This window comes from Stegostoma tigrinum, chromosome 3 (genome assembly GCF_030684315.1).
Source record: "Stegostoma tigrinum isolate sSteTig4 chromosome 3, sSteTig4.hap1, whole genome shotgun sequence".
NCBI lineage: Eukaryota > Metazoa > Chordata > Chondrichthyes > Orectolobiformes > Stegostomatidae > Stegostoma > Stegostoma tigrinum.
The window spans coordinates 115,110,956-115,132,932 of record NC_081356.1 but is presented as its reverse complement, the minus strand read 5'-3'; the positions used below and the strand labels follow the sequence as shown (position 1 = coordinate 115,132,932).

The window sequence follows — 21,977 nt, the reverse complement described above, 5'->3', positions numbered from 1 at the left end:
TAAGTGGATTGGCTGTGCTAAATTGCCTGTAGTGTTCAGGGGTGTGTGGGTTATAGGGGGATGGGTCTAGGTCTAGGTCTAGATGGGATGCTCCAAGGGTTGGTGTGGACTTGTTTGGCCAAAGGGCCTGTTTCCACACTGTAGGGATTCTATGATGATATCTGAGTTATTATTTTAAAAATTGGCAGTTCAGCATAGAATCACTGGAAACGTCACTCATCACATCCTGCCAAACTGGAAAAGACAACCCATTCATAAATATCACTCAGAGATACTAAGACCTGCTGACACTGGAGTCAAAGATAACACAGTGTGGAGCTGGAAGAACACAGCAGGCCAGGTAGTATCGAAAGAGGAGCAAAGTTAATGTTTCCAGTCAGGACCCTTCTTCAGAAATGGGGAGGGGTAAGGGAGCTCAGAAATAAATAGAGAGAGGAGGGATGGGGCTGGGAACATCGGTGGGTTATTGATAGGTGAGTGGTGGCAGGGATTGATCAGTGGGATGGGAGGAACGGATAGTGGGAGAGAAGATGGACAAGTTGTGTCAGGTCAAGGAGGTGGGAATGAGACAGAAGGTTGGACATGGGATGAGGCCGGGGTGGGGAGATTTTGAAACTGGTGAATTCCATGGCCTGAACTTGGAATTCACCAGTTTTAAAATCTCCCCACCCCGGCCTCATCCCATGTCCAACCCCACCTCTCATTCACGCCTCCTTGACCTGACACAACCTGTCCATCTTCTCTCCCACCAATCCCTATCAGCACTCATTTACTTTCCCCAGCCCCACCCCTCTCTATTTATTTCTGAGCTTCTTTGCCCCCCCTCGTCATTTCTGAAGAAGGGTCCTGACCTGAAATGTTAACTTTACTGTTCTTCTGATGTTGCGTGGTGTGCTGTGCTCCTCCAGCTCCATACTGTGGTATCCCATTTATAAATATCTATTTGCTACCAGTTGGCCAGATTTCTGGCCGGGCTAGTATGTGACCTTAACACTGTCATGTTCTAGATTGTGAAACAATACGGATGAGGAACCACGTTAAACACTTCCTATAAATGCAACTACAGTACATTTATGGGCTCACATTTCTGCACATTGCATGTTAATCCTTCAAAGAATGCTACCAAATTGGGTTAACAGGACTTTATCTTGGAGAACCATGCTACCCTTCCTGATTACGACAACCTTTTCCAAGCACATTTTCAGTTATTCATAGGTTATACACTGATAAGTAATCAGCCGATCTGCATTCATTTCAGATGCAGTTCCAGCGTTTTGCTGTTATTGGGGGAAAGTATGATAATTAGCATAATCATATGCAATTCTGACTTTCCAAAACCATCTTCTTTATTTTGCTAAATGCCACAAATACAAAAAGAAGTAATATCCCATTGTTTGTAAAGAAATGAACAAACGACCATTGTGCCTGTGACAAACTTTCAGGTTCCACAACTGTAAAGTGACTGTTATGCTGTTGACATATATAGTCCTGTCATCCCTGAAGAACACCGAGGCATTCTGAAGACCTGCTTACTAGGCTACTAACGGAGGACTTTGGTTCCTATTCATTCTATATGCGCCTAGGGGAAAGTCCCCGGACCCGTGGCAGCGAATGCCCCGCTTTGAAGCGGTTCCCCTTGTCTGTAATTTCCGCATTGAAAGCGCCAAGATGTTCTTCACGACGGAGCGCGCGGACACAGATGGGGCATCCGTCTAAGCCGGAAGTTACGCAGGTAATGTACAGAGTACATCAACAACACGGGGCTCATTCTCAGAATGCCCGCTTTTTAACGGCCATCGTCATGGAAACCGTCTCCATGGTCACCAACCATTAGAGGTGGTATCTACGCCCTTCAAAGCAGCAAGTTTTATTTTCCTCCTTCAAAGGCGAAGTTCGAAGTTAATATAATTCCGTCCGACGGCTTGGCTGTTATCACTACAGATTATCAGGATACAATCGTGTTTTGATTTTTTTTAAATCGAGGGAAGACGCGGTCGAGGTCACGTGACGCGGGTGAGTGCGCAGGCGCGGAGCGGAGCCAGGCCGTAGCAGACCCCGGGCTTGTTTGGAGAGTTTACCGGGGTGGCCGCCAGCAGGATTATGCTGGGGCTCGGGCAGTGCCCCAAGGCCCGGCTCTCCGGGTATGTGGAGGACTACTTGGAGAGTGTGGAGGCATTACCGCTGGAGCTGCAACGGAGCGTCTCCCTTCTGAGGGAGATCGACACCCAGTACCGAGGTGAGACGGGGAGAAGGGGCCGGCTGCTCGCTGAGTTCAGAGTCGCCGCCGCCGCCGCTGCTGCTGCTGCGCCGGCTGGGAGGGAGGGAGAAGGAGGAGGAATGGGGTGCGTGGCGGAAACGAGATACTTTGGATACCTGGCCTGGATTTTGCACGTTGTCTTTACCCCCCCCCAACATTCTTCTTACCCCCCCCACATTCTTCTTACCCCCCCCACATTCTTCTTACCCCCCCCCACATTCTTCTTACCCCCCCCAACATTCTTCTTACCCCCCCAACATTCTTCTTACCCCCCCAACATTCTTTTTACCCCCCAACAATCTTTTCCCCCCTCCACATTCATTTTCCACCCCCCCCAACATCCTTCCTATCCCACTACCCCCCTCACCACATTTACCCTCACACACACACACCCCTTTCTAAGGATACTGTCCACAATCCCTCATGGAGTGCAGTGGTTCAAGAAAGCTAATGACCACTACCTTCTAGAATGCCATTTGGGATGGCTGAGATAATGATGCCCAACTTGCAAGTCATAAACTTTTACAAATGGAAAACTTCAGTCATGTATGTTTCGTTTCAACAGTATTTGAATTCTGTGCCAAATGATTCTTTGCAACATGGTTTTCTATATTATGAATTGTGTACCTTAAAATAAGTTACATTGTTTATCTGGCTTTTTTTAAGCGCATCAAGTTTTGATCTCAGCTATTCTGGGCAGTAGCAAGGTCTACGCATTCCAACCAGTCAGTAATGAGGCATTCTTGAATTATTAATTGGATATGTTTGTCATTGTCTTGGATTTGATCTTGCCTACCAATAGAAATATCTTCTGTACGTCTGCCCTATCAAATATCTCCATAAGGATTGTCAACAAATTTTATAGATGCACTATAGAAAGCATTCTATCTGGATGCATCACCGCTTGTTACCACAATTGCACCATATAGGACTGTAAGAAACTACAGAGAGTTGTGAACACAGCTCAGTCCATAATGTAAGCCAGTCTTCCATTCATTGACTCTATCTACACTTCTCACTACCCTGGAAAAGCAGCCAATATCATCTAAGAGATAATGGGAACTGCAGCTAAGACCTCTCCTATCACAGATATAATATCTTCCAACCTCTTCCTTCAGGCAGAAGGTAGAAAAGTTTCAACACACACACGAACGGATTCAAAAACAGCTTCTTTCCCACTTATTTGACTTCTGAATGGACCTCTTGAATTTCAAATCAAATGTTGATCTTACTTTTTGTTCACATTTGCAGCTGTAGCTCTATTCCTTGTTCTGTTCTATCACACAGCAATCTTTGTGTAGTATGATCTGCTTGTACTGCAAGCATAACAAAACTTTTTGCTCTACTTAGATACATGCGACAATAACGTATCAAATCAAATTCTATCACATTACCTCTCAGTTCTCACTTTTCCTCAATGAAGAGTTCCAGGCTGGTTAAAATTTTCTGATTGGTATCTCTTTGGTGTTGTTCTAATAAATCCAACTGTTGCTCCTCCCCCTGTGCCTGTGTCTTTTGTATTTGATCTAAATTTTGAATTTGGTGTTTATATTGTTGCAATTGTGCCAACTCATTGTAAAGGTGAGTAGGTTATGGCAGTGAGGCCAGCTCATGTTGGCATCGCATATAAACATTTTGTCTACTCCTGTGACTCTAGAAATGTCTGTTAGTGCGGTCAAAAGTGGTCTAATGGCTTTATTTTAAAATGCAGAAAACTGATTTAAAGCACAGATGCTGATGGATATTAAAATAATACTATGCTAATTGTTACTTAATTTGTAAACTTAGATGTTAATTTCCTGTTTCAGAAGTTTTAAAGGAACTTGATGATGCTTATGAAAAGTATAAGCAAGAAACGGACATCACTCAAAGAAAACGATTGCTGCATCAACTCCAGCGAGCATTAATTAACTCTCAAGAGCTGGGAGATGAGAAAATTCAGATTGTTTCTCACATGAGTGAGCAGGTAGAGAATTGTGCAAGGGAGATGGATAGTCACTCAGAATGTTTTGAGGACCTAAATGAACATGAGCGGTCTATTGAGAAGATCAAAATGGAAGTGTCTCAAACGGAAAGACCTTCCCGAAGGCTGCGTCGACAGAAAAATGGTGAAAACCGTGACTTGTGTCATGTTGGTAATGAAACTGAAGAGGGAGAGGAGCCTCCTAAAGAGAAAAGATCAAAATCCTCAAAAAAGAAGCGCTCAAAAGCTAGACCTGAAAGGGAAATCTCCCCTATTGACTTTCCTATTGATCCTAACGAACCCACTTACTGTCTGTGCAACCAAGTATCTTATGGTGAAATGATAGGATGTGATAATGACGAATGTCCAATTGAGTGGTTTCATTTTTCCTGTGTAGGCTTAACATACAAGCCAAAAGGCAAATGGTATTGTCCTAAATGCAGAGGTGACACTGAAAAGACTATGGACAAGTGCATAGAAAAATCAAAAAAAGATAGGAAGTCAAGGTAGTGACTACAATAAATATTACACAGTTTTAATAACTTTCAACATCATGTATAAGGCATCAGCTTAAATTGTATGTATAACTATGCAATCATTTTTACTATGGTATTAAACATGGCTGAATTCTAATTAATGTACATTGACTTGTGTACCCCAAATCGTATTTGCGAAGATTTGCTTATTTAAGCAGCTTTTAAAGGAGCTCAAAGTAGCTGAATACATATCTCTCTGCATCTATGGATTTAACATCTAGGAAGTGTATAACATTTAAGGAGAGTACAGTCCTCCTGTTGAGACACTGGAAGTGGTAACTTAGTTTATTGCAAAGGTTGGCCAGATATAATTTGTGTGGCCCTTCAGGTTTAGTCTAACACAATTTGGTGCTTACAGTAGCAACAGTGTTATAGATTTTGGCATCATATTTAGGAGTTAAACTTTAGCTTGTGGTACTTTAATTAGCTGGATGTGAGTTTGCTCGCTGAGCTGAAAGGTTAGTTTTCAGACGTTTTGTCACCATTCTAAGTAACATCATCAGTGAGCCTCCAATGAAGCGCTGGTGTTATGTCCCACTTTCTGAGCTACAAATCTTCTCAAAACTCACTAGTACTTTAAGTAGATTTGATCGAAAGCTGCTTTAAACTTTTGTGCAAGTGCACTCATTATTCTGAGAGAAGCAAAATAGTCTATATCTTGGACCACATTATTACCTCCAGCACCATCATCAGCATGAGATGTCAAATCTGAGGCACTGAATTGAGGGTCAGTTTTGATTAGCACTTGTATTCTCACTTGGCTTCCTCCTACATCTCCATGATAAACGTAAGTGAAATTCTCATGTATCCTGAAACTCCTAGAAAAGCCATTTCATTCTCTAGAAGAATAAACAGAATCCTGAATTGTTGTAGTCTTTCAGCCTGTTGAGTCTGCACCAGCTCTGAATGAGCATAATTTCAGTGCTACTTTCCTGCCTTTTCCCCATAACACCAAACATAGTTTCTGTTTAAATAATCAGCTCATGTTCTTTTGAATGCCTCAGTTGAACCTACTTCCACCATGCTTCCAGGTATTCCAGACTTTAACTATTCACGATGGGACAATTTTGTTTTTCTCACATTGAGTATCTTTATTCTGCAAATCATATGCATATGTGCCCTCTCATTCTAGATGTTTCCATAAAACAGAACAGTTACTCCCAGTTTACACTGTCCAGACTCCATTGTGGTGAAGAAAGAATATCAAAGCTCCAAACTGTTTTCAAAACTGATGTGTCTCATCCAGAATCATTCTCATAACCATTTTCTGCATTCTACCTGATATGTTTTCATCCATTTTAAACTGTAGGACACAGAACTACTCAGTACTCCAGCAGAGATCTAAGTTCAGCTGACCTCAGTGCATCACCTCTCAGTCTCCTCACTGAACTTCAGCCAAGTGCCCTCCTTTATAGAATTTGGAAGCATTGCAAACTTGAGAATTTCTCCCTGCATGCCAAGGTCAGGACCTTCAATATAAAGCAGGGGTCCCTATACAAACTCCTAGTTAACATCCCAGTAATCAATGTGGTAAACCTTTGCACTTACTCTATAACAAGGACATCCTCCCTCGGATAAGGAGACCAAAATGGCGTGCACAATATTTCAGGTGTTGCCTCATCAGTGGTCTGCATAATTCTTGCAAGACTGCTTTGTTCCTGTACTCTCATCCTCTTGCTATGAAGGCCAAGGTACAGTTTGCTTTCTTTACCTACTGAACTTGCACACTTACTTTCAGTGACTGGTGCACATAGACATCCAGGTCTTGTTGAACATTCCCCTCCCAATTTGTAGCCATTCAAATAATAATCTGCCTTCCTGGGTTTTTTTTTTGCTTTCAGAGTTAATTCTTTTCTTGGTTTAAAGAAAAATACAAAACACAGCCTCACTATAGACGAAATCTCAGGGTCTGCAATAGAGTTAAGTTGGTTATTCCAAAAATTGTTTTTCAGAATACTCCAAATACCTCCTTAAGCCAGTTGCTATTAATTCCACCACTCTTATTCCAATTCCTTGCATAAATTTTAAAACTATGCAACTTGAAAAATTATGGTCTTGATATAAAATATCAGGATAAGAGAATGGAAGCTTTCAATTTAATATGTAAAATAGGACATTGAAAAATAAATATTCACATAGACCAGGTGCTGTTGTATGGAGAAAGTGCAGTGTCTGAATGGACCACCAGTTTACCGTCAATTTCTAAACAAACCAGGAAGATGTGCTAATCCACTTAATGTTGAATATCTGCTAATGTATTAGCTCTAATTTTATTTGGAAATTCCAAATAAAATGAACGCGTTGATCTTAATTTATAACCTAGCAATTGAAAGGTGTCTGCACTTCAGTTGAACGACTGCAGCATTAGTGAAAACTAACTAAATGTAAATGCGGCAAAAGTTGTAGTATATCTGCACGTAGAAGTCCCTGCAAGGTTCAGTCGTGTTCTTAAAATGTCACCAGACCCCATCAATTCAATGTGTTCAACTGATACAGCCCAAACAATGGTTAAGATATTTGTATTCATGGTTGAGGAAGACTGTAATCTTCATAAGAATTGTCATCTTCCTCACTGCTAGATTCTTCTCCAAACATATTCCGTCCTGTGGAAGTTAATTCAAGTTTGTTCTTTGATGTCAGCTTTAAGACAATGAGGACAGGATTGTTGCTCATGCCAAGAAGAATGAGGTTGCTTTCAAGTGCTAAAGTCATGTTTTGAATAACGCTGTCTGGTGTAAAAATGGACAGTACTGTGCCACTATCAAGATCCCAAACACTCACGTCACCTGAGGCAGGAGAGTAAGATAAGAGTTAAGAGTAATTTTACAGAATTAAACAACTATTTATAATACAGTACTTTCAAGCTCAAACTGCTGTTCTCTGGCTTTCTAATTAATTCCAGCCTATGATTTCTCCTTAAATACCATTCAGGAAGAAGCAGAAAGACTGACGTCTTCGTAGGATTTGGACTTTTTGGAATATTACATAATTTAATGGGAAAATGAGAAATACAATTGTATTTTATTCTCTCAACTCCTCTTCATTTAGAATCAATCTCACCAGACACTTTACAGACTACCCAGATCTGACAGGTATCTGCCAATAGAGTTATTAGGTGCCAACAAATGGTTGGTATTTGCTTTGTTCTGAATTAAGGCATTAAGGTTAAAAGATCTTTCCATAGCTACAGATCTACATTTTGTCATCATCATAGTAGGCATAATGGAGCTCTATCATATCTTCCTACTCAAGTTAGCCCTTCGGAAGTAGATTAATGATTTATGTTAACCAGTGCAGTTAATCAGCTTTCACAACTTTGATGTATTGATTCCTGCTGCAGGCCCATGGGCCTGAATCACTGTTTGATGAAATGTGAATTTGGGTCTGCAGTCCAACACTTTTGAGTACATGCTGGAAACCAGGTACTCCATACAGATTTTGTAATCAGTCAAATTGTGTGCTTCAAACTGTCATTGAAGAAAATGGAATGGTTGAAGTAAGAGGACCAGTTCTCTTCGGCAAACAGGAAACTGCTCCCTGGGTCAGATAACTGAGCTATCATTTAAACCAATGGATAGTGTGCTTCAGGTCCCCACTTTTAATGGGGAAGAGAAACATTTAAACCTTAGAAATGGGTTAAATCCAATTGCACATACCTGCGAAAACGATTGCTTTTGATCCACCATCTGTCAAATGCACAGTACTGTTTGTTCTAAAATGAAGGTTTTCATATCCTGGGATTGTCTTGTGGCCTTTTCTGAATGGGTCCCACACTTTCAGTCTTTTATTTAAAAAACGTGAAAACGTTCTATCAGTACCAATTAACTTGGCATGCTCAGAAGAAAAGGAAGGGTTCAAATTATGCTCCAGGTGTGAAATGATACAATTGCTTCCCTAGAAGAATTGGTTAATTCTGTGCCTGAATGAACTGAATTTATGACAGTGCAAAGTCAATTTGGTAACATTAAGTTGGCGATATCCCTGAAAGCAGAAACACAATGCACAAGATCATCTCTTTGATGGCAGCAGGTCTGGAAGTGATGCTGGCCACCTCATGTCCTGCTGGTGAATGTTTGGAGTATTGCAGTCATTGGGGACAGGATGAGCTGCATTTATCGGATTGCACACCATAAAATGCTGGCTTGTGCACTGTAAATCGAAAGGCTTGAGGAAGTAAAGTGATACTTTAGTTATTGCAGAATTGCAAGCATCTAGCCTGCTCTTGTAACAAAAATATTTATGTGGTTGATTCAGTTAAGTCTGTGGTCAGTAGTAAGGTCTTCACCATCACCTCCACGTTGGTGGGGATTTAGTGGCTTGTTCCTGTTGAAGATGATCACTGTTTTGAGTGGGAGGAAAAATTGTGTCATGGTCAAGAACTCAGTCTCTAGCTCAGATTTAGCTGGGTATTGTTAAATGTTTTATTTTCATGCCGCATCAAAATGAAGGCTAAGGGGAAGCATGAGGAAAGGATGGCAGGTTATGCTAAAACAAATAGCAAAATGTTCTTCATACCTATTAACAGTAAACAGTTAGTGAAGGATAGAGCGGGGCCCATAAAGGAATAAGCAGGGCAAACTGCTCACTGAAGCAAAACGTATGGCAGAGGTGCTAACTGTCTTTAACTGTAGCTAACTGTCCTCTCTGATGAAGGGCCTAGTCCCGAAACGTCAGCTTTTGTGCCTCTGAGATTCTGCTTTGCCTGCTGTGTTCATCCAGCTTCACACTTTATTAACTGTCTTTGCTTCTGTCTTTACCAAATTATAAAATGGTGATATTTGCCTAGTTGAAAATGTGGGTGTTGAGCAGCTGAGCAGGATAATGGTGCAGGTAGAGAAGTTGCCAGGCATGGATGAAATGCATCCTCAATTACTGAGAGAGGTAAGGGAGCAAATTGTTCAGCTGTTGACAGAAATTTTGCATGCCTGTCTAAACACAGGATTATTCCTGGTGAACTGGAGGATTACAAATGTAACACCATTATTTAAGAAAGGGACAAAGAATAACCCAGGAAACTACGCTGTTGTCAGCTTAACATCAACAATGGGAAAACTGATGGAGGCCATATCACAGGACAAGTTAAATATACACTTAGAGAAAAACAAGTTGATACTAGACAGTTAACATCGCTTTGTTAAGGGCAGTCATGTCTGACAAATCTAATGGAGTTCTTTGACGAGGTGACAGTGGATGAAGGTAATGTTGTAGATATGGATATTTGGACTTTCAGAAGGCATCTGATACAGTGCCAAATAGCAGATTGTTAGAAAATTAGAAGTGTTTGTGATTGATGGGTCCTTGGCAGGATGGCTTAGAAATTGGCTAAAATATGGAAACAGAGGGTAGGTATAGATAGACATTGAGCCTGATCTGTCTGTGTTCCTTCTACTAAAATGCATTCCTTCACATTTCTCTGAATTGAAATTCATCTGCAAAGAATCTGCTTATTAGCCCAATTTGTCAATGTCCCTCTGAAGTCACTCAGTGTTATCCTCATAATTCACTATTCTCGCTAGCTTAGTATCATCTGCAAATTTAGACATATTGCCCTTGACTGGAGGCAAGTTCAAAGTGGTGTTCCCCAGGGATCAATGTTTGGTTCCTTTTTCTGATTTGTATAAACAATTTTGAGATGGCTATTGAGGGCAAAATCTCTAGATTTGCAGATAATACTAAGCTAGGGAGAGTAATGAATTGTGAGGATGACACTTAGTGACTTCAGACTGACATCAACAAGTTAGCCGAACGGACTGACACCTGGCAGATGAATTTCAATTCAGAGAAATGTGAGGGAGTACATTTTGGTAGAAGAAGCAGAGACAATACAGACTCAATAGTACAACTTTGAGGGGAGTACATGAGCAGACGGATCTTTAGCATAATTCTTTGAAGGTGGCTAGGAAAGTTGAAACAGTGATATAGGAGGCTTGTAGGATCCTGGGGTTTATAAATAAAGGCACAGTATATAAAATGAAGGAAGTCAAACTGAAAAGCTTTATAAAATAGGGACATAGGATTTTGAGAAGTTCCCTGACAATAAATAGAACCAGATACACCAAGAATGAAATAATTAAGGGGAGCAAACCATTTTATTTCATTGGAGAAATGGAGGAGGAGAGGGGACCTAATTGAGATATACAAGATAATGAGAGAAATAGATAGAGTTGATAGCCAGAGACTATTTCCCAGGGCAGAAATGGCTAACATGAGGGGTCATAGTTTTAAGCTGGTTGGAGGAAAGTATAGACAGGATGTCAGAGGCGGGTTCTTTACACAGAGAGTTGTGAGAGCATGGAATGCGTTGCCAGCAGCAGTTGTGGAAGCAAGGTCATTGGGGTCATTTAAGAGACTGCTGGACATGCATATGGTCACAGAAATTTGAGGGTGCATACATGAGGATCAACGGTCAGCACAACATTGTGGGCTGAAGGGCCTGTTCTGTGCTGTACTGTTCTATGTTCTATGTTCTATTTAGCCCATCATGCCTGTTTCTTCATCTGATAAAATTATCACAACTGATTGTTGACTTAATTCCACTTTCTTGCCTGTTCCCCTTAAGACTGAATAATTTTTGATCATTCTTATCCCTGAATATAGTTTATAGTCAGCCTCCAATTATTCATTTGCAAGAGAATTCCAAAGACTAATAACACCATTTCCTGTCCCTTAATTTAAATCTGTCCCTAGTTCTAGATTTTGTTCTGAGGGGAAACACCTCAGCATCTACCCTGTCAAGTCTGCTCAGAATCTTGCACATTTCAATAAAATCACCTCTCATTCTTCTAAACTTCTGTATGCTTGGACCTAACCCACACAAACCTTACATCATAAGACAGCCCCGCTATCATAAGAATCATCCTAGTAAACATTCTTCAAACTGTTTTCAATGCAAGTGCATCCTTTCGTGAGACTAAAAGTGTACAATGTACTCAAGGTACAATCTCAGCAAAGCACTGTACAGTTGCAGTGAGGCTGCCCCTACTTTCTACACTAATCCTCTTGCAGTAAAGACCAACTTTGGTTTGCTTATTACTTACAGTGCCTGTGTGCTTATTAAATTAGATTAGATTAGATTCCCTACAGTGTGGAAACAGGCCCTTCGGTCCACCAAGTCCACACTGCCCCTTGGAGCATCCCATCCCCTTATAACCCAAACATCCTTGAACACTACGGGCAATTTAGCATGGCTGATCCACCTAGCCTGCACCTCTTTGGACTGTGGGAGGAAACTGGAGCACCCAGAGGAAACCCATGCAGACACGGGGAGAATGTGCAAACTCCTCACAGACAGTTACCCAGGGCTGGAATTGAACCCGGGTCCCTGGCACTGTGAGGCTGCAGTGCTAACTACTGAGCCATTGTGTCACCCTAATGTTTAATGTACAAGAACATCCTAATCCCTTAGTACTGCAGCAATCCACAATTTTCATTTAAAAAAATCTTTTGCTGTTCTATTTTTCCTGCAAAACTGGACAATCTTTCTTTTTCCCACATTATATCCCATCTGACAGTTTTGCCGACTCAACCTACTCTTCATGTCCTCTTCACAACTTGTACTGCTACCTATTTTGTATCTTCAAATTTAATCACAGTATAGTAAGCCTCTTCACCTAAGTTACTAATATAGATCATAAATAATTCAATTTAGATCATAAATAGTTGAAGCCTCAGCAATGATCTCCACAGCACTCCAATTATGGTTTGACAATCTGAAAATGACCCATTTATCCAAGATCTTCTGTACATGTTAATTAGACATTCCTCTATACTTGCTGATTTATCAATGTCAACACCACAAAAATTCTTGTGCAGAACCTTCGTGGCATCTCATCAACTATCTTTTGGAAATCTAAAATGCTCTGTACTTCCAGGTTTCCCTTTATCAACTCTGCTTGTCAATCCTCAAGAGAACTCTAGTAAATTTGTCAAACCTTAGTTCACTTTCTCAAAACCAAGTTGTCTCTGCCTAATTTTATGATTGAGAAAAAAACCCTGCCAATTTTATTGAAGAAGCAGTAAGAAGGAAGAAATAATAAGACATTAGAGTGCCCAATGAACAGCAGGACACTAGGAAGCACTGAGGAATCTTGGGGTACTTGTCCAAAAATCCCTGTAAGTGGCAGGACAGTTTAATAAGTTAAGAAGGTATACAGGACACTTGCCTTTATGAGTCAAAGAACAGGTTATAACAGTATGGGATGTTATGCTGAAACGGTACAGAATTTGGTTAGGCTACAGCTGGAGAACTGTGTGCAGTTATGGTCTCAGCACTATAGGAAGATGTGATTGCACTAGAGGGGTGCAAGAGAGATTCACTTGGATGTTGCCGAGGATGTAACACTTTAGCTATGAAGAGAGGCCGGATAAGCTCAGGTTGTTTTCTTTGTATACAACAACTAGACAGCCAGACTCTATGGAATTTACTACTAATGCATCCGTTATCACAGTAGCCACTTCTAGTAAGGCTCTAGGAATAAGCCCTTGCGTCCTATGTCTGTAGTTATGTTCAATATATCAATAATCATTGCTATAAATTTAGTATTCTCTTGTATGTCCCCAGTACCAGTTTAAATTACTACACTAATTCACAGGAAGAATAGAATAAAATTCACTGATTACCTACCTGGTCACCTAATTATTGCCTCTAGATTTTTGTTGTATCTCGCTCCCTGTCTTGGTCTCATCCGTTTTATAAGGGAGAACTACACCAAATTTTATTGCTTACCAACATCCCAACAGTTACACATTCAGAGATAACCAAGGTGTGGACCTGGATGAACACAGTAGGCCAAGCAACATTTTAGAAGCAGGAAAGCTGACGTTTCGGGCCTCTTCATCAGAAGGGTCTAGGCCTGAAACATCAGCTTTCCTGCTCTATGATGCTGCTTAGCCTGCTGTGTTCATCCAGGTCCACACCCTGGTTATCTCTGAATGTGTAACTGTTGGGATGTTGGTAAGCAAGAAAATTTGGTGTAGTTCTCCCTTTTAAAATGGATGATTCTCCGATTCTCCAGCATCTGCAGTTCCTATTATCTCAGTTACGCATTCAGATTTGCTTTAGTCTTGAGTTGCTGCTTCAGGAAAATAGCCATCTAATAAACGTATTTCTCAAAAACATTGCAATTTCATTCTGTCACCAATAGAAGGCAGTAAAGGATACGCTAATCTAACAGATGAAGAGACCTGAATACAATTTAATAGTATCAATGACAATGCCTCAGGAAAGTGCATGCAGTAAGAACATGATATGCAGCAGAACTTGACACCAAAACAGATGAGGTATTGGGGCAGATGATCAAAGACTTAAGTTCTGAGGATCGTACCAAAGGAGGGAATGGAGTTAGGTGTCTGTGATCTTTCCATTTAGACAAAAGGCCTGTTCTACCCAATCTGTTGACCTTGCCCCATGTTGTGCTGCAATTTGAATGACATGCTTGTCATGATTAATAAACTTTGTGTTATTCTCAATCAGTGAAATGTTTAAGTTTTTGAAGTGGTAATAGTATTATGCAGTACCTGTTTGCTTCCATGACACCAAACACAATTCGGTCAGCATTGCCTGTGATCGCAATACAACAGACGTTCGGTTCATTTTTTAAACGTTTCTTGACCTGAACATAAAACAATGTACTTTTCAAAAAAAGAGTTGTGCTAGTATTCATACATGGTATCTATACATCTGTGACAATGTATTAGTTTATTTGGCTTATGTGACCAGTTTATTTGTTCCATTGATGTTCACAAGGGGTAACATATTGACCATTCACCTGGTGTTTGCTCTTCTTTGGTGCAATTAATGGAACCTTTTGCATTCAATTGAGATAGCAGAAGAGGCCTTCATTTAATAAAGATCCTCAGACAGTGACAACTACAGTGAAGTTTCGGTGCCAATGGTGTGCACAAATGTCTAGAATGTGGCTTGGAACCAGATTATTTGGTTTTGAGGCAAAAGTGGAAACTGCTCTTTCTCCTGCTAGAAATACTCAATAAGGTCTGGCTGCATCAGTGCAGAATTTTGCTGTCACAAGGCAGGATCACAACGGCATGGGAAACAGCAAAATGGTGGTGTGGGGCTGGTGGAGCTAGACCAAAGCGTTAGGGATGAGAGAAGCATAGAATTTCAGAAAGGCTTCCCACCACAAAAGGATAGTGAAACAAATTTAGATATTCAAATAATACGTAAGGGCTGTTTTACTGGACTATTGGCATACTTCCAATGGTGGATTGTTTTGCCCTGTCCACCACCCCTACTGGTGGCTGGGAGGCAAGTAGATGAGTTCAGGTGCCCTCCCAGCAGTCAGAATGAAGGGAGCAGTCTTGTATTTAAGAGGGGCTGTGGGCAGGCAAGGTAGCCTGAGCAATTCTCTTAAAGAAATATTAAAAAGAAGCTGCTATGATTTTAACTACCTTCAGTTGGCTTCAGGGCTCCACCTTCCTCAACCGTAACCACTGTTACCAATGGTGCTGCTGAGTCTCCTGAGTTGTTGGCCAATCAGATTGGCTGGCAGTTCTCTGCAGAGGGACTTGTTCCCAAGAGAACGGCAGTCACCAGTCAATCAACTCTAATCCAGAGCTAAACGGCTGTGGAGCTGTCAACATCATCCCAAGTGTGATCACCATTGACCTTAATGGCAATGGAGCAGGAAGGCCTGCAACCCAAAATTTCCCACCCAATATTTAAAATGGTTACCACAGTTCATGAAACAATAATTTGGTTTTCTTTGTCCACTGATGCTCCTAGGCCTGTTGAATATTTCTAGCATTTTCAGGTTTCATTTCAGATTTCCATTGCCCACTGTATTTGTCTTTTGTGGAGTTGCCTTACAATGGAATGTGGGTGATGCTGGCAAGGTTCGCATTTGTTGTTCATCCTGCATTGGCCTTGACCCAATGGCTTGCTGGGTGGAAGACAGTTAAGAGTTAACTCCATTGTTGTGGGTCTGGAGTCACATGTTGGACAGACCAGTCAGGATAAAGGTTTTTGTTCTCGAAAAGACATTAGTAAACCAGATACTTTTTATAACAATCAACAATTGCTGTCATGTTTATGTTCCAAATTCAGCAGCTGAGTTTAAATTCCACCAGCTGTCATCGTGGTATTTGAATCCATGTTACCAGAACATCTTTGGATCATTAGTGTGGTGTCATTACCATTATGCTTCTATCTACCCCTTGTTTATGGTCAGAGTAAATTAATTAAGAATGCACACTATTTCCAAAATGTGAGATGATTTTCTGAGATTCTGACCATATCTTAGATATTACAACAAGCATTAAAGAAATTATTTTTTTTTTACCTTCCCTGTCTGCAAGTCCCACAAAGTGATGTAACTAACTTTCTCCAAGTCATTATAATTTGACAGCGCTAGATAGCTGCCATTGTACGTCAATGCAGCAATGTGCAAGAACAGCATGGATGTCCTGTCTTCAATGGTCTGAATATGAGATTCTGTCTCCAAGCTGAAGACAGCAAGATGATGTGCAAAGTAAGAGCACACAATTATCTGAAACAGAGATTGCATTTAAAGTTTGGTATTAATATAAGTGTAAAATGCTTTTCTCCTACTCAAAGCCTCATGTCTCTTGAGGATATGTACAGTTCTTCAGATCCTCAATATCCTTGATTTCTTTCTACTGAATGCCAATCTGAACTTACATAGAGGAATTGAAACATGTCTGTTTGTCAGAATGTATTTGATCTCAGCACATTCTTATCTTGTCATTGCTTCCAATGATCAGGAGCACAAACTCTAGCTAATTTCCTTCTCCCCCATAGTTACTAGGATCTCACTTGACTACAAATTCCACTGAGCCAATCCACTACCATCACTGAAACATGACCACTGGTGGGTCAGGTAAAGCCCCTTATTCTGGGTAAATGGCAAAGGGATTACAGATGGCCTTTTCAAATCATAAACAAAAATAAAGATCAGCACAAACTGGACCGCAGGATTCCCAGTTTGTATGACTGTCTAATGACTTAATATCCCTTTACACCCGAAGTAAGCTACTCTTATTCTGTATATGTGTGAATATTTTCAATACTGCTTAGATGATTTTCTTTCATATCTTCTTCAATCTGCTCCCCATCATCTCCCTGGCACCATGAACTTTTGAGTGTCAACTTCCTCTGTGCCAATATTCCTAAATGATTCCACGTAAGTGCTGAACAATACTGATGGGTGATGAGCTCTTTGCTTTTATGCATTTATTGCCCATCCTTAGTTGTCCTTGGAAAAGGGGTAATAGCTTTGAACTGCTGCAGTCTATTTGTGGTAGGTAAATTTAGGGAATCCTAGAATTTTGACCCGGCAGCGCTGAAGGAACTGTGATGAGGTTCTCATTCTTTGCAGGGAATTTCTTAGCTCCGTTCATTGTCTTCCCCATCTAAAATCCCCTAACTGCCCAGCTGAGATGGAACCACCGTGTTGGAACTCATGGTGTGCACTGGTATAGCAAGGTTTAATTCTATCAAGTTACCTATGGAACAATAATTTATGGGAGAACCTGTACAGGCAATAATTAATTCTCTAATTATTCTCAATCTATTTGAAAAGAATGACATAAACATAGCGCAAAGTAAGGTCACTCAGCCTAACAAATTGATTTTTTACTCAGCATGTGAATACGATATACCTCAGTGTAAATAACTTAACGGTTTACAAGTAGGTTAATCAAGCCCCAAGGCCTGAGTGTATAATGGGTTTTGAAGGAGACATAGTAAGAGATAACACAACATAGAGGCAGGACAGTGGTGGTGTTGGAGTGACAACCGAGGCCTCTTACGTTCAAATTTCACCAAATTGAATACATTGCAATCAATTTCAAATTATTGTATCTGCTGATTTGTGGATTAACACCAGAATGAAGGACCGTAATGTTGCAGGATTACAACAAAATATTACAAATGTGGCAATCATCAGACTCTGGTATGATTTACTCAAATTCCTCCGAATGAGGAAGATTTCCATTTATGATACACTTTTCACAATATTAGACTACTTCAAAGCTTTCTATCATCAATGAAGTAGTTTTGAAGTTTGGCAAATATGGGTGAACACAGAGCCGATCTGTTCACAGCAGAGCTTAATAAACAACAATGTGATAACAAATGGGTAATTTTTTAATTGTTTTTTTTAAATTGAGGGATAAATATTGCTCAGGACAACAGGCAGAACTCCACTGCTCTTTAAAACAATACATGCAATCTTTTACTTTCTCCCACAAAAGCCTGCCATCTCTTTTGCAAGACAGGAATTGTTGAGTAAGTCAGCCAGTTTTAAAACTCTGAGTGATCAGTGTGATCTTATCTGCATTAACCAGCGAAACTAACGTATCAGAGTCTCTCTCTGTCACACTATTCTCCCATTTGTGACAATGCTGGCCCTGTTTCACAAACTATGATCCTCATGCCAATATTAAACAATGTCTGCCCACTGCCAACTGAGGCCTGCATACCCAGATCTTGTCTTGTTTTCCGGAGCATCTGTTATACACTTCACACCTTCTTGCTGCATCCTAAATAAAGTGTTCAATCTGCAGAGGGTAAAAACTTTGCAGTAAATGTCTGCTATTACTTTGGTGGAAAATTTGTGGAAACCTTGGAAATATGAGGCAAACACCTGCTTATGCCATTTCTCCTCGGTTTTCTCTGCTTGAGTTTTACTTACGATGGGAGGTGGGGAAAAAACTGTGTAATTTTATGCTTATCTTCAATTGTAACCTGCAGATTTTATCTGCTGAGAATAAGTGTTTTAGCAGAATAACAGTGTGACTCAGTGGAAATGATGTATTCAAAAATATTTTTGTATTGTTTTTCTCACCTTCTCATCCCCACTCAGCAGGTACTGATCAATAGGGTTAGACTTCTCATTTGAGAACTGCTGCAATATTTCAATTTCCTGCTTCACTTCCTTGTCCAGCCTCCTTTTACGTGCTGTCTTTGTCTCACTGCGCTTTTCCCAGGGAGTGAGAAATGCTGAAATTACACAGGGACACTGTGTCTCACTTCATGATTAAAATATCAACCATGTACTGACAGCGTTTTTTCTTAACTTGTTCCTCAGCATGTGGGCAACATTTGCTGCCCCTTCCTAAGTGCCCCATAAAAGTTCTTTTGCCCATCAGAAAGTGGTGCTGAACCAACTTCATGAGGCGCCACCTACACAGCTGTTGGAAAGGGAGATCTAGGATTTTGACCGAGCAACAGTGCTATAGAGTCAGAGACACCCAGTACAGAAACAGACCCTTCTGTCTAACTCATCCACGCCGACCAGACATCCCAAATAAATCTAGTCCTATTTGCCGGCATTTGCCCCAAATCCTTCTAAACCCTGCCTATTCATATACCCTTCAAGATGCTTTTTAAGTGTTGTAGTTGGCTCCACGACCTTCTCTGGCAGCTCATTCCAAACACGCACCACCCTCTGCGTGAAGCAGTTACCCCTTAGGATCCTTTTTAAATCTTTCCCCTATCACCTTAAACCTATGCCCTCCAGTTTTGGACTCCCCTACCCTGGGGAAAAGACCTTGGGTGTTCATTTTAACCACGGCCCTCATGATTTTATAAACCCTTATAAAGTTACCCCTCCGCCTCCGATGCTCCAGGGAAAATAGCCCCAGCCTACTCAGCCTCTCCTTATAGCTCAAACCCACCAATCCTGGCAACATCCTTGTAAATCTTTTCTGAACCCTTTCAAGTTTAACAATATCTTTCCTATAGCAGGGAAACCAGAATTGGTGTGTAATGTTCATGGTGCTGCAAAAGCTCCTGAATTGGCAGTCCTATATCTTCAAAGATGTCAGCTCCCTTGCTGAGCAACAGTTCCGTAGACTCACTGGTTCCTAACTGAATTGGCCACTATTCAATGCAAACACAGAGAATGCTGGAGAAACTCAGCAGGTTTGGCAATAACTGTGGAGAGAGAAATAAAGTTAATGTTTCAAGTCTGGTATGACTTCTTCAGAGCTATTTAATGTTGCCTTTTGATGGTGATTGTCCAAAGGCTACCAGAATTTAAAGGACAAAGGAAAAAGATTCACATGACACTCAATGTTAATTTTGTTTCTCTCTCCACAAATGCTGCCAGACCTGCTGAATTACTCCAGCATTTTGTGTTTGTTTCAGATTTCCAGCATCTGCAGTTTTTTTTGCTTTTATTTTAACTTTTAATGTCATTTGAAGACTTCATTTTATATGTGACTCCTACTGGTTTTCTGCTTATGTTCCAAATGGAACAAACTATTTACATCTACATTATCTGCATTTTGCAATGTTTTAATCATTACTCCTTCAAAATTTTTTTCTCTGAATGAAAGCAAACTGAATGCTGGTCAAACAGCACTCAGAATTACTACAGAACTGTTTCAACATTAGATTTTTATTCTATTTCTAAAGGTCATCTCAAAGTTACAAGACGTAAATTCCAGTACCCTTTCTAAGGCATCTCATAGATGATACAGTTTGTGTTCATTCCAAATAGCTAACTTGTTGTCTTCCTGTTCTGCATAAAACAATCACACTTGCAACATGGAATGGAATATATTCACCTCCTGATCCTTTCGTATCTCTTTCTTTTTTCTTCTTGGTCAGAAGCTCTTTGTAGAGATTGTCTTTTGAGTAGGAAGTGAAGACATTTAAGGAATGTTTGTCTTTGTATGTGGGTCTGATCCGTTCCTTTATTGATCCAGTATTCAGGTTCCAGATAACAAGGTGATCTCTTCCCATAAACAGAAACAAGCATTATGTATTCATTTTCTTTGAATATAAGCATCCTTTGTGAATTTTGCTTATGCAGAATATAATTATTACGTTAAGTGGAAAGAAACTATTTTACATCTATTCTCTAACTTGTTGTGTCATAAATCCTCCCTATTTAGTAACCTTCTTGGGTATAAATTTAACTTTCCAAGTCATTATTAGAGCTTTGTCTAGTTTTATTGCAAAGGTCTGCACCAGAATTGGATGGCAGATGTTCTAACATCTTCTGAATAATGTTGGCCAGAGTCAATGGATTAGACAGTAGATATTTTTCTTCTCAGCATGTTCAGAGATATTATTACACTTCTTTACAACAGATGGAACTTGAACCTAGGCCTCCTGACTCAGAGGTAGGAACGCTAGCATTGCACCTAAAGAACCCTATTCATGGGCTAGACTGAATACTTCCCCAATTGTGGTTAGAATGCAGGATGAGTGCAAAAAAAATCCAACAAGCACTGTACTCATTACATGTACTTCTGTTCCCAGCAGCAATTAGTTGGGAGATAGGAAATCATTAGCCTACTACCCTGCCCTTGAGCAAATTGAGGTCCTTAGGTCGTCAATTAATGGTCACTAAAGGGTTTAATTTCACCACATCCAGCATTGTATCCATGGTGCTGGAATCCCATGTAGCTGCGCAGGCTGGTTTCAGGCAAGTGTTGGGATGGGATCCCCTTCATGGGTTTCCTGCCCCATCACAGGTGGTTTAATGGTTCTGGAAGAGTTATGTTCAAGTTTCATTAGCTACACCCAACCTTGTGAAATCACATAGTCTTTAGGTGGAGAAACAGTTCATCTTGTGTAAGATCTGGCAAAGACAGAAATGACCCACCTGGTTCCTGATGAGTGAACATGTACCTAACCAGTTAATGTTAATTATACCGTTGCTATCATGAAATAAACTACACTTCGGTATGTAGACCAGAATTTCTTCTTTTTAAGACTCTCTCCAGCATCTGCAGTTCCCATTATCTCTGATACAATTTTAACCTCACTGCGAAGCCTCTTCCAGGGATGCCTAACCTGAAGAAGTTACCCTCCTCCCTCCGGACCAACCTCAGGGAATCACTCTCCCATTGCAACTCTTGTAATCTCTTCAGCCTTGAAACTGCTCGACCATGTCCTGAAGCAAACCAGGCCACAGCCACATCACGTTCCTCAGCACCTGCCTATGGAACCGGATCATCCCCATTGGGCTACAGTCTACATTCAAGCCTTCCCAATTTGGCCCCAGCCGTGACCGCCTCTACACCCAGAATATCCAAACCCTGCAGAAGTGTTTCTCCCTGCGAGTCCTGAAACAGACACTCGCAGCCACGCGCCGGCACCTCCAGGCACTGCAATCCGGCCTGCCCCAGCTCACAGCCTCCCTCTCCCAGACCTGCAAAGGACCTCTGCTGTTTTTTATCCTCCGCAGGATCCACAGACTGAACACCCAGTTCTACTCAGCTTTACTGG

The 21,977-nt window shown here is 40.8% G+C and overlaps 2 protein-coding genes across 6 annotated transcripts in view; one reads left to right on the top strand and one right to left on the bottom strand.

Annotated features, from left to right (window-relative positions):
• Window positions 1-1,524: 1,524 nt before the first annotated feature.
• ing2 (inhibitor of growth family, member 2) lies at window positions 1,525-6,589 on the top strand. The gene is made up of 2 exons (XM_048527650.2): window positions 1,525-2,236; window positions 4,066-6,589. Exons 1-2 carry the CDS (start codon window positions 2,101-2,103, stop codon window positions 4,728-4,730), a joined length of 801 nt encoding a protein of 266 aa, XP_048383607.1. The 5' UTR covers window positions 1,525-2,100; the 3' UTR covers window positions 4,731-6,589.
• LOC125451016 (NACHT domain- and WD repeat-containing protein 1-like) overlaps window positions 4,755-21,977 on the bottom strand; it is a 119,943-nt gene continuing 102,720 nt past the window's right edge. For 3 of the 5 annotated variants that reach the window (XM_048527646.2, XM_048527645.2, XM_048527647.2), the window contains 6 exons: window positions 20,306-20,475; window positions 18,580-18,734; window positions 16,054-16,260; window positions 14,273-14,367; window positions 8,413-8,537; window positions 4,755-7,542 (listed from right to left, as the gene is read on the bottom strand). In XM_048527646.2, coding sequence (XP_048383603.1) covers window positions 7,280-7,542; window positions 8,413-8,537; window positions 14,273-14,367; window positions 16,054-16,260; window positions 18,580-18,734; window positions 20,306-20,475 — 1,015 coding nt within the window. In that variant the 3' untranslated portion in view covers window positions 4,755-7,279. Of the gene's footprint in view, window positions 7,543-8,412; window positions 8,538-14,272; window positions 14,368-16,053; window positions 16,261-18,579; window positions 18,735-20,305; window positions 20,476-21,977 lie in introns of those variants that run through there. The other 2 variants (XM_048527648.1, XM_048527649.1) reach the window with 2 other exon arrangements.

Excerpts from the sequence above, each read along its gene's own strand:
- ing2 (XM_048527650.2), top strand. The coding sequence starts at position 2,101 with ATGCTGGGGCTCGGGCAGTGCCCCAAGGCCCGGCTCTCCGGGTATGTG. Across the intron at positions 2,237-4,065 it reads GATCGACACCCAGTACCGAG|AAGTTTTAAAGGAACTTGAT; the intron begins GTGAGACGGGGA and ends TTCCTGTTTCAG.